General features: G+C 40.4%; 1 protein-coding gene across 4 annotated transcripts in view; it reads left to right on the top strand.

Annotated features, from left to right (window-relative positions):
* Positions 1–13,148, top strand: part of TMOD1 (tropomodulin 1) — a 130,968-nt gene that overhangs the window by 80,630 nt on the left and 37,190 nt on the right. For all 4 annotated transcript variants that reach the window (XM_072596724.1, XM_072596725.1, XM_072596726.1 and 1 more), the window contains one exon: positions 9,198–9,317. In XM_072596724.1, the coding sequence (XP_072452825.1) occupies positions 9,198–9,317 (120 nt within the window). The remainder of the gene's footprint in view (positions 1–9,197; positions 9,318–13,148) is intronic.

Here is a 13,148-nt window from a genome sequence, read left to right as displayed (position 1 = left end):
ACTTGTTTGTGGTCATACGGCCAGTGAGTATGAGAGTTAGGATTGGAATCCAGGTCTTCCTGAGGTAGAATAATACAATGAAAGAACTCTAGCTCTGAAATAAGAACCCAGTAATCTGAGTTCAAGCTCTGCCATTGGACACATTGACTGTATGACCTATGGCAAGCCACTTAAGTTCTCTGGGTCTCACTTTCCTCACTTGTAAAAGGAGGGGATTGGGCTGGATGACCTTTGGGGTCCTTTCTAGTTCTACATGTATGATCCACCCCTATGCTGTGTTGATGTAACTCTACATGTTATGAAAAGGGACAATATCGGTTTTGTTGTAGAAACTTTCATATTGTAAAAGGGAGATTTGTTCTGCTTGGTACATGTCCTCACCAGACGTTTACTGACAATAGCTAGCATCCTTTATAGTCCTTGACAGATAATGATCCATTTTACATGGACTTTCTCATTTGATCTTCATGGTAAACCTTTGAGGAAACTATAACACTCCTCTCTTTTGTAATTGAGAAGGCCCTTGCTCGCAAAGGTTGTGACTTGCCCAAGGTCACGCTGCTATTTTGTAGTAGAGAGGGATCCAGACTCAAGTGGATCATCCCTTCTGCCATGTTTCCTCTCCTTTGTTGAGCATATGACATTAAATTTCATTCAACAAATGGTGTTACCATATATCATTCCTATATAGGTGAAGAGATCTCCCATGAAGGATTTCTAGGAGTGTCTCAGACTCCATTGATGTTCAGTCTTCGCTAGAAAACTAATGTTGGCCTAAGAGGAGTGGCAATTTTCTAATTGCTTTCTACTTATGTGTGTGTCTCTGAGGGAGTGGAGCTAGTGGTCTTGAGCCAGTGTTTGCATTCTCATGGGAGCCTCTAAGGGTGTCATAACTTATTTTTTACTTCTAGTCATAGAGGGATTCCTGGGGCATTGAGAACTTATATGACTTACCTTGGATGTGGCAGGAATTAAATCTGAGACATCATTACTTTAATGACAGCTTTCTCTCTACTAGGCGAAACCACTTTCAAGAAAGCAAATGATCAAAAAGTTTTTTTAACACAAACATTTCAGTGTTAGTGTTGAGTAAGTGATATGTGTGCTATAATAGATGGTTAAGTTGGGAATATTTGTACATTATATGTTATCCATCTTTTTGGTGCTCTCTTATTTCCATCGCAATCTTTCCTTGGACAATACACATTCCGGGAATGCTTTCTTTTCCCAATCACCCCAAAAAGTCCATTGTAGGATGATTTCTCTGATGAGTTATTATTACTGGAGTGCCCCAGGACTCCTCTGACCCTGGTGTTTGCCTTTTGTTGTTCGATCTTATGCTAGTCACGTAACCTTGGTCATGACAACAGAAAGAGCAGTAGGCAGTGACTTCCTGACAGTGTTCCCTAATGTTTGGAGCTTACAACAACCTGGTATTTATCAGAATGTCAAGTTTGCTTTGCTAAAATTGTCACAGAAAGGGGGAGAGTATTGTGAGATCATAGATCTAGGAAGCACCTCAGAGGCCAGCTAGTCCAACCTCATCACTTTGGAGAGGAGAAAACCGAGGCCCAAGCAAGAAAAATGACAAACACAATTTATTTGCCTCTCCATAGTCTTATTACCTCATGAGAAGAAATCCATCAGAGAACACTTAGAGGGGAGATAGAAAAGGGAGCAGAGGAAAGTGGAGAGATTAAATACCAAAGCTCTGGCTGCTCTGATTTGACCTTGGTATGTCCAATGCTCAGATACTGCTTTGACGGCAAGGAAATTCCCGGTATGGATTGTTTGCTACTGGGATTTATTCATGCTATGACAAGCAGTAGAAAATTGGCTACCCATATTGTTGGCACTTCTTGTCAGTATTCTCATGCTACCATGAATTCTAATCAAGAAGAATAAGTTATGTGTATGTTTGGACCCAAGCATGGCATAGGGGATGGTATGTGGGACTTGGAGTCCAGGAGGCTCAGATCAATCACAAACTCACTTCAAATACTTGATAGCTGGGGTACCCCGGACAAGTCACTTAAAATCTTTTATCTTGGATCCTTCTTTTAGAGTGAATAATATCTTCTAGAGGGGTAATTTAATACCTGTAGCGCTTGCCCCATGAGAATCACTGGGAGGATCAAATTGGATAATACATTTAGAGTGTTTCACAGACTTTAAAGTACACATAAATGGCAGTGATGGTGGTGATGATGACGACGTTTGCTTGTGTTAGGGGTCTCCCACTTCTCCCCTCCCCCACTATGAGGTACAGCTACATAAAACACAGCCAGTGCAATAATAGTAGTAATAACAGCTATTATCGTCATAGTAATAAGCATATTATTATGAGTAAGTGGTACTGGCCTACTAGGAGCCCTCTTCAGAGGAGAGGTTTCCAGGTAGAGAATAGACAGGAAGGAAAAGAAGCCTTGTAAAAAGCTCTGGATATGGAAGTAGAGGTGGCAGGGGTGGGGGGGACTGGATTCAGATCCAACCTTTGGTATTTACTACATGGATAACTCTGGACAAGTTACTTAACCTCAGTTTCCTTATCTGTATAACAAAGGGATTAGAGTAGATGCCCCCAAGGTCCCCTCCTGTTTTCAATCTATGACTTCATGAATTCCCAGACTGCTCCTCTCTCTCTGCCTTTCCCCGTTAGGACCTACCCAAACGCTTGTCTTGCTGCCAAACGATCACTTTACTTCGCAACCCCGCAGAATTATGGGGCCAGACTCAAGATCAAAGGCTCTAATATCAGCAATGTCAATTGCTCCCTGTGGCTTAAATATGAGAGCTGATTACAGACCCATTAAGGAGAAACGCTGGAGAGTTTCCTGGCACACGTCCTAGCTCCTTTCTGCCCTCCCATTTCTGTCATCCTGATTCTCCATTGTGCTCACAATGTGTGTGTCGAGTAAATAAAACTAGAATTTGTTTTGGATTTGTCCCGTAATTCATAAAAAACAAAAATATCCCCAAAACCAAAAACTGGGGTGTTATAAGATAACAAGCTGCTGAAAGAGTGTGGACCATTCTGCAGCATTCATTTATGTTACAAGGGAGAGCTGGTTTTTGTCAGTCTGACAGTGCCTAGCAGATATTTTCTTCTCAAATTATTTAAAAGAAGCAAAGACCCATGGCTTCCAACAATTATGAAATAATTTGTCTCTCTAACTCAGGGCAATTAGCTCAATTCTAGCAACTCAGAGAACGTCTTTTGCATGACAGCATGCTTATACTCAGGAAAGTAAAGGAAAATTGGAGACACACTGTCTAAAGCCTTTCCTTCATCATTCTGTCTCAAGAGACACTGATAGTGAAGGGCAGCCTCAGTTCTAGCTGTTGGTTTTGGATTGGCAGGAATACTTTATGAGCTAAATGGATATTACATGAACTAATGTTCACTTTATGCCCTGTGTTTTGAGGGGGTGACTGTTCTCATGCTGACTCGATTCAGAAGAGGGAAGAGTCACTAGGAGCTATTTTGTGGAAGATTTACTTCTTAAATGATGGATAGGTGGGTGGGGTGGTGGGACATTTCAGGCAAATGGAACAGCTTGAGAAAAATCACAATGGAGGAATGAGCCCAGTGTGGCTGTAAGGCAAGGAGGAAACTAACCTTTCTACTAGGATTAGTGTTGGAAATTAGGGAAGAGATAAGGTTGGAAAAACGTAAGGTTCTAAAATCTCCATTAAGGAAGGTAGGACTCTATCCAGAGGACAATAGAGAATAAGGCATATTATAATCATCTTAATTTTATATAGAATTTCATAGTTCCAAATTGCTTTTTGTCCCCCAACATTCCTCCATCTGTCTGACATTGTCTCTTCAGAGCAGTTATCACCTAAAAGATACCCAGACACCCATAGCAGTAGCTATGAAGATGCCGCTGGAAAATTCTTCCTCCTCCTCTAGATATTCAACTCACTCTGCTAGGTCCCCTTGTTTCTCTGTGCTCTAGATGAGCAACCACTTAGAGCCCTGCCTCCCTGTTCTTCATTTTGGTTGAGACTTAGTGACGCCACACCTACAGATAACGTAATTATGGTGCAGATCTGGTTTGGTTCCTTGTCCCTCTGTGCCAGCTAGATGGTTATAGTGTCTGACTAGATTGGACGTTACTGGTCTTTAAGTGTTCTTATACACAGATACCCACAGCGTCATCAGGATCACTAAAGCTATTTACAAGATGAAGGTGGGGAAGAGCGGAGAACCATAGAGAATTAACGATCTGTGATCATCACTGGGCGCTTCATGACTAGTGCTGCTTACCGCTAAACCCAGTCCCCTAGGTCAAGTGGGACATGCAGCGATCTCTGCCAAAGTCAAAGGGCTTTGTTCAAACAAACAAACTTCATTCACGTCGCAGAAGGCTGTGAATGCAAGATAGACATCCAGATATACTTGGGTCGATTTAAACTCTGAGTCATGCCCTTAAGGTTGTGTATTGCCCCTGCATTTTTTCAATGCCCCTTGAATTCTTTCCTTTCCCCTAAGAATCGATAAATTATAAGGTACTTGCCTATCTGGATGTTTTCTCTTATTCTTACAATCCACAGAGTTCACCTTGTTCAAATCCAGGTTCATTGCTTGTTTTAGCTTTAGAAGGAGGAAATGGAATTCCTGGGACTGGTAGGTAGACCCATGCAAAGTGGAGGTAGTGGGCTCCTGAATCCCAAGCCCCTCAGACCAATCAGCCCATTTTATGAACCTTCTGAAGTACCCAAAGGCATTCCACTAAATCAATAGTCCCTACGTGTTCAGTTGTGTATTGAGAAGGTTATTGCAGTGATCAGGTAGAGAGGTCGTGAGGCCTTTGAACTAGAATGGAAGCTGTTTGCTCAGAGAAGAGACAGATGCAACGGATGTTATGGCAATAAAAACAATAAGATTTGGCAACTAATCGGATATTTGGGGGAGAGTAAGGAGTTGAAAATGATACTATGAACTTTGGTGACTGGAAAGATTGTGGTATCATCAGCAATAATGGGGAAGTTTAGAAAAGGATGAGTTTTTTGGGGAAAAGATAGAGAAATATGTTCTCATCCATGCCTACTCATTCTCTGTGACTTACTAAGTCTCAACCAAAATGAAGAGCAGGGAGGCAGGGCTCTAAGTGATGGCTTATCTAGAACACAGAGAAACAAGGGGACCTGGCAGGGTAAGGTGAGTATCTGGAAGGGGGAGAAGAATTTTCCAGTGGCATCTTCTGCTCTGGGTGTCTGCATGTCTTTTAGGTGATAACTGCTTTGAAAAGAAGATGTCAGACTCAGAAGGAGGAATGTTGGGGGGAAAGGTAGATATAGTTGTGTTGGAGACAAGCTCCACGATGACTATTCTGGAGAGGGTGGAGCGCTACCCATGTTGTCACCCTCTGTTTGGTTGATCATATGCTCCCTGGGACATGCCTCTGATCTCACTTTGTGGACCACGACACTAGACCTAAACTGAAGCAGAAGCAGGCTTCAGCAAACCTAAACAGCAGGTTTTTTTCATCCCTAGGCTAGACTCAAAAACTTGCAACAGATATGACAGTGAAAGTTGTTATCTCATAAAATAACACCTCCTTCAATATATTCTATCCTTTTTTTAAATTTTATTTTTAAATTAATTTATTTATTTTTAGTTTTCCACATTCATTTCCACAAGATTTTGAGTTCCATCTCTCCCCTCCCTACCTCAAAACACCATGCATTCTGATTACCCCTTCCCCCAATCTTCCCTCCTTTCTATATCACACCTCTCCCCTCCCTTAACCCCATCTTCTCTCTTTTCTTGTAGAGCAAGATAGATTTCTATACCACCTTACCTATATTTCTTGTTTCCCAGGTGCATGCAAAAACAATTCTCCACATTCATTCCCTAAAATTTAAGTTCCAACTTCTCTCCCTTCCTTCCTCCCCACCCATCCCCACTGAGAAGGAAATCAATTCAATATAGGCTATAAATGTGTAGTTTTGCTAGACTTCCATAATAGTCATGTTGCGAAAGACTAACTATTTCCCTCCATCCTATCCTGCCCCCTATTTATTTTATTTTCTCTTTAAACCTTGTCCCTCCCCTAAAGTGTTTATTTCTAATTACTCCCTCCTTCCATTTGCCCTCCCTTCTATCGTCCCCCAACCCACTTATCCCCTTCTCTCCTACTTGCCTGTTAGTGTAAGATGGATTTTCATACCAAATTCAGTGTGCATGTTATTCCCTCCTTAAGCCAAATGTGATGAGAGTAAGCTTCACCTTTTCCCTCTCACCTCCACCCTTTCCCCTCCACTGAAAAAGTTTTTCCTTGTCTCTTATGAGAGATAATTTGCTCCATTCATTTCTTCCTTTCTCCTCCCAATATATTCCTCTCTCATCCCTTAATCTTATTTTTTAGATATCATTCTTTTCTATTCAACTCACCCTGTGCTCTCTGTGCCCTATATGTGTGCATGCATGCGTGTGTGTGTGTGTGTGTGTGTGCGCGTAATCCCTCCAACTACCCTAATACTGAGAAAAGTTTCAAGAGTTACAAATATTATCTTTCCATGTAGGAATGTAAACAGTTCAACTTTAGTAAGTCCCTTATGATTTCTCTTTGTTGTCTACCTTTTCATGCTTCTCTTCATTCTTGTGTTTGAAAGTCAAATTTTTTATTCAGCTCTGGTCTTTTCATCAAGAGTCCTTGAAAGTCCTCTATTTCATTGAATGAGCATTTATTCCCTATAAGTCTTATACTCAGTTTTGCTAGGTAGGTGATTCTTGGTTTTAATCCTAGTTCCTTTGACTTCTGGAATATCACATTCCAAGCCCTTTACTCCCTTAATGTGTTATCCTGATTGTATTTCCATAATCCTCAAATTGTTTCTTTCTGGCTGCTTGCAATATTTTCTCCTTGATCTGGGAACTCTGGGATTTGACTGCAATATTTTTAGGAGGTTTTCTTTTTGGATCTCTTTCAAGAGGTGATTGGTAGATTCTTTCAATATTTATTTTAACTTCCAGTTCTAGGATATCAGGGCAGTTTTCCTTGATAATTTCATGAAAGATGATGTCTGGGCTCTTTTTTTGATCATGGCTTTCAGGTAGTCCCATAATTTTTAAATTGTCTCTCCTGGATCTATTTTCTAGATCAGTTGTTTTTCCAATGAGATATTTCACATTGTCTTCTACTTTTTCATTCTTTTGGCTTTGTTTTGTAATTTCTTGGTTTCTCATAAAGTCATTAGCTGGCATCTACTGCATTTTAATTTTTAAAGAACTATTTTCTTCAGTGAACTTTTGAACCTCCTTTTCCATTTGGCTAATTCTGCTTTTTAAAGCATTCTTCTCCTCATTGAATTTTTGGACCTCTTTTGCCAATTGAGTTAGCCTATTTTTAAAGATGTTATTTTCTTCAGCATTTTTTGGGTCTCCTTTAGCAAGCTGTTGACTCACTTTTCATGATTTTCTTGCATCACTCCCATTTTTCTTCCCAATTTTCCTCTACCTCTCTTACCTGATTTTCAAAATCCATTTTGAGCACTGTCATGGCCTGAGATCCTTGCATATTTATTTTGGAGGTTTTGGATGCAGAAGCCTTGACTTTTATGTCTTCCTCTGGTGGAATGCTTTGTTCTTCCTCATCTGAAAGGATGGAAGAAAATACCTGTTCATTTTTTCCCTTTTATGGGCATTTTCCCAGCCAGTTACTTGACTTTTGAGTCCTTTGTCAAGAGGAGGGTATACTCTGGGGACCTGTAAGTTCTCAGTTCCTCTAAGGTGGCACAATCAAGGAAGAGGAGTTTACTCCTCTCCTGGCCTGTGCTCTGGTCTAAGAGTTACTGCAAGCTTTTCTTCTCAGAATCTGCAAGTAGAATTCCCTCTCCAGAGCCCCCACTAGTTCCACCATGGCAGTGTTCCTCCTCACCCAAGGGCTGCCACTCAGAACTGAGACTCAAATCAGTGGCTCAATTCTCCCAGGGTCTTTAGGCCGAGGGCTCCAAAAATGGACGCTGCTGCTGCCTCTGCCTGGGGCCAGGACTAGGGGAGGACCCTACTCCCTTTTCACCCAGGTGAAAGAGCTTTCTCACTGATCTTTGAAGCTGTTTCTCGAATTTATGGGGTGAGGGATCTGGGAACTATAGCTGCTGCCTGTGATTCCGCACTCTGAAACCTGCTCCAGTCCTGTCCCTGCCACGTTGTGCAGCCAAAGCCATGCTGCACTCCACTCTAAACCTGGTGTGATAAAATTTTCCTGTTGGCCCTCCAGGTTGCCTTGGGCTGGAAATCTCTTTCACTCTGTTGTTCTGTGGCTTCTGCTGCTCTAGAATTTGTTTAGAATTATTTTATACGTATTTTATGGGCTGTGGGGAGAGAGCTCCTACAGGTCTTTCTTCTACTCCACTATCTTGGCTCTGCCCCTCAATACATTCTATCCTTGTTCAAACTTCTTAAGATTTTGCTTGACTGATATAGAACTCATGACTTGGGAGAAGGGTCTCTTTTGTTTGTAAACACTATTCTAGACCCAGAGGTTTTTGAAGGTGTGTGCATTCTACAATGGTTTGTTTATGTGGTCAACAAAAACCCAGGGCATGTTCAGATCACCCAAAAATTAAAGTAGAGATGGATCTTATGGCCTCTCTTCTTTTGTAAAAAAAAAACTCTTTCTTCCTTTCTCTCTCTTTTTTTCTTCCTTCCTTTCTTTTTTCTTTCTTTCTTGTAATTAACAAAAATGGATTTTCTTTCCTTTCTAACTCATTTCCCTCATAGGGGTAAAAAGTTTTCCAAAAGTCCCCTCCAATATTTGTCATTTTCTCTCGTTGTGCCAACTTCACCACTTTTCTTCTGCCAATTTGTCTTCTACACAGCTAATGTCCTCATAGAGAGCTAAAAAACTGAAATACAGACACATCACAGAACGTTCCCTGTGGCAGGTATTTCTATGTCCTTAATACCTTTTAGTAACTAAATCCTAGAGGTGATTCCTTAGCAGCAGGTTCAGGATCCCTAGACCCAGACCCAGTCTTTGTCCAGTCACTGAGCAGATACACCCTAAAGTTCCTTCTCTCTGTAGAAACTTTAGGGTGATATCCAGGTTGAAAGCATGCATTGTAATCATGTCAATAAACTTTTTCCTAATAAGTAAATCAGAGTCCTCCCTTTGTCACCCTGTTATTTTTAAATGATGGTTGGGCAGCTGGATTATAATTGACATTATTTTTTACATTTACAGGGAAAGTGTGGGTCCCCAAGCAAAAGCCAATTGATCCTGTTCTGGAAAGTGTAACACTAGAACCAGAGTTAGAGGAGGCTCTGGCCAATGCCTCTGATGCAGAACTATGTGACATCGCAGGTAAGAGACATCTCCAAAGCATTTTTAAAAATTCCAGTACCTGCTTATATTTACTCATTTGCTAAAAGCTTCACAAAAGTTTCCCTCCTTATTTAAACTAGACTATATTCCGGAAGTTAGGAAGTTTGAATTTTGCTATGGAAGTCATGCCATGGTGGAATTTTGCTTTGGTTGTTAAGTTCTACTTAGAAAAGAAACCACTGTTTACTTCATCTTCATAAAAAATTAATCTGTTTAGGTAGAAATGATCTTTTAGTTTCACATATATCTTAAAGACATCTAATAATTGATTGAAAGCTCCTAGAAGATGGGCTGTCTTTAGTCTCTCTTTCTCTATTCCCAGCACTTAGAGGACAGCTAGGTGTCACATTGGATGGAGTGCTGGGCCTGGAATCAGAAAGATTTCCTCTTCCTGAGTTCAAATCTGGCCTCAGACACTTATTAGCTGTGTGACCCTTGGCAAGTCACTTAACCCTGTTTGCCTCAATTTCCTCATCTGTAAAATGAGCTGGAGAAAGAAATGGCAACCCTCTCCAGTATCTTGCCAAGAAAACCCCAAATGAGGTCATGAAGCATCAGACATGATTAATTGATACAACAACAGAGCCAGGGGAATCTATTACCTGTACTACCTACAGATAGGTAGCAGACTAGGGTAGGGACTCTGATGGCAAAGCAAGCCACTACATCACACTGTCTTCTACTGCTAGAGAATCTCAGTATCTCAGAATGCAATTCTAGGCACTTGGGTGACACAGACCACCACTGAATGAATGCTAGCTTTTAGTTTGTGAAATTCTCTAAGTTTCTGGTTTGAATTTGCAGGAATTGAATTGTTCCCCACTTTAACAGTTCTGTAAGTTTAAAATTACATAAAACAAGTTCAATTAGCCCAGGAAACATTTGTGTTTGTTGCACATGCTTTGGGGCTACTGTCCCAATTCTCACTCACATCGGCATATTGGATCCCCAGAAAAAGGTTACTACTTCTTCTCTCTAGGTTCTAGGGCACTTCGAGGAGTTGGGGAATTGTTTTTATAATACTTTAGTTTATAAGCTTCCCCAAGTGTGCTTTACCAGTTGGTGATTCAATGGTATCAACTAACTGCTAGCCAGACAATTTACTAAAGGTTATGGAGTAAGAACAGTTGGTGCAAATCCTCTCTCCTTCCTTTTTCTCCTCCCCCCCAAACTGGGGCACAGTCTCCTATATATATATACATACACATACACACACATATGTGTATATGTATGTATATATGTATATGTATGTATATATGTATATACATACACACATACAGAGAGAGACAGAGAATCCAAGGGAAAGCTGGCTCAAGCTTAGAGAACATATGACTACTTGTGTGACTCATCACACCCCTACCAGGGCAGGGGAACCTGTGGCCTCAAGGCCACATGTGGCCCTCTAGGTCCTCAAATGTGGTCCTTGGCCCAAGAGGCCGCAGGTTCCCCACCCCTGCAGCCATAGGTACAATTCTTCTTCTTTCCAGAGCTTTAGATTTTCTTTCCACATCTATGGCCCTTCTCGTTCATACTCCATTTTTCCATCCTACCTTTTCCTCTCCTCCATCTCTCTTCACCTTCCTGTAACTTAGGCCCCACCTGGTACATAAGAAATGGGAAGAGAGAAAAAAGGATGGAGTGACACATTGTTATGTGGAGATCTAGAAAATGATGAGTACAGCAGGTCAAAGATGTCCTGATAACTCTGTCTTATAATAATAATCCATAATATATAATAATATAATATAATAATAATATAGAATATCAGAGCTCGCTTTTCACATTCAATAACTGCCTAAGAGTGACAGTTATTATTACTAATGTAATGCTGGTTTGCAAAGCGCTCTACGTATACCACTCATCTGATCCTCACAACAATCCTGTGAGGTCACAGACATCATCATTATCGTTATAGATGAGGACCCTGAGATTGAGAAAGTTCTGACTTACCCAGGGACGCAGAGAGAGTATGAAACTGAGGCAGAATTTGAACTTGGGTCTTTCTGCCTCCAAATCCAATGCTCTATCAACTGCGTCATCTACTTTCTTCAGCAGTAGTAATACTATGGCACCTAACTGTGCAGGGATGATGGTAAATCATTAGTACAGCAATCTTTACTTTTTCCTAGCACCTTCCTGGCTAGTATCTGTTTTCTTCTTTTGTTTCTTTCCATGACAGCGTGTGACAAAAGGTCTCTTCCTGTAATTCTGTGGATGAATTAAACCCTATAGGTGTTAGTTTCATGGAAGCAGAGTCATGGGGATAATTGATTTTAAAATGTGAGTTGAATGCTAAAGTTGAGAAATCCAGTGAAGGGAGCATTTTGCCAGAACCCAGATACATTAGTTAGCGTGTTTTAAGCTAATACACACTACAAGCACAGGTCAACATTCTTTTAGACCTGTCTCTTAAAAACAAATGACCGCTGCTCTCCTCTCCAACTCCCATTGTTGGCCCCAGATTAATTTATCTGTTGAAAGTGTATTGGTCTTGGAATCAGATAAACTGTATTCAAATCTAAACTCTTGCACACATGAGCTCAGTTCTGTAATTCTGAGAAAGCTGCTTGAACTGAGTCTGTTTCCTCCTCAATTTAATGGGGAAAATAGGGCTTAAGAGACCTATCTTAGAGATATGTGAATGCGTGAAAAGTGCTTTGAAAACTGCCAAATATTATATAACTGTGAGCTAATAGCAATACCAGCAAATTTACTGCAGCTGTCTAGTTAATATTTATCAAATTTATTTTGCCAGTAAATGTAATCAAAAACATTCTTACAGAATGCTTTTTTAAAAAATACCTACTTGTATTATTTGAGATTTTCATTATTACTCACTTAATCCATCTTAAAAATAAAAACATTAAAATATCTTTTAGCCTACAGATTGGCCAAATTGGATGAGAGTCATCGCAAAAAGGACTCTCACAGGTATTTCACATAGAGAACGTTCTGCTAGGACAGGAGAAAAGTGCTGTTTGGGTCACATGTTGAGTTTCCACTGAAGAATTTTTCAGTTTGTCAGAAGCAGTGTAATCTAGGGACTGAAGAGCAGTCTACAAGTGATGAAGAATCATATTCAAGACCTGCTTCTGACATAGTAACTGTGGGCAAGTCACTTCACATGTTTTAGAAAACTTTCTAAGATTCTAAGTTTCAGAGAAGCCATTAATCTAAAATCAAAGGTCCTGTTTAAAAAAAAAAACTGTGTAATAGATTGACATAATGTGTGCCTATTAACTTAAACCAAAGCTTTTCTTTTATTCTCAGTGAATGTTCTGTTTCTTTCACTCTGTGACATTGTCCTTCATATTAGTACCCAGCCTGTGGTAGAGCCTTCCGAGCTTGTACTGGTCCAGTCAGTCAGTCAGACAAAGCCATGTCATGTTGGCCATCTTCGAATGTGAAGGACAACAACCAAACAGACAGCTCAGAAGAATTACAAAATAACTCTGCCATTAAAGGAACTTGGCAGATTCACAGACCAGAGCAGGAACTGAGTAGGGACTGGGAGTCTCTCTCGTTTTTTTGAAAACGCTTGGCTTCACTTTCGTTGATGTAGCTAATTTCAGGGTTAATAATAAAAGCTAACTACCTTGACTTGGGCATTATTGTACAGGCTGTTAAATAATTGAGGATTTTTCTAGCGTCTTCTCTCTGTGTATAAATGTAACTCACGGTACAGTTAATCTTGGGACATGGAAGTGGCACATTTTTACTACATATTAAACTTCAGTGTTAATAAAAATATATATCTGTCTCTCTAACAAGTGCTTAATTACTTGTCATTGTTACAGAATTATTTTGTAC

Source organism: Notamacropus eugenii, chromosome 3, assembly GCF_028372415.1.
Source record: "Notamacropus eugenii isolate mMacEug1 chromosome 3, mMacEug1.pri_v2, whole genome shotgun sequence".
NCBI lineage: Eukaryota > Metazoa > Chordata > Mammalia > Diprotodontia > Macropodidae > Notamacropus > Notamacropus eugenii.
This window is presented reverse-complemented; position numbering and strand designations above follow the sequence as displayed.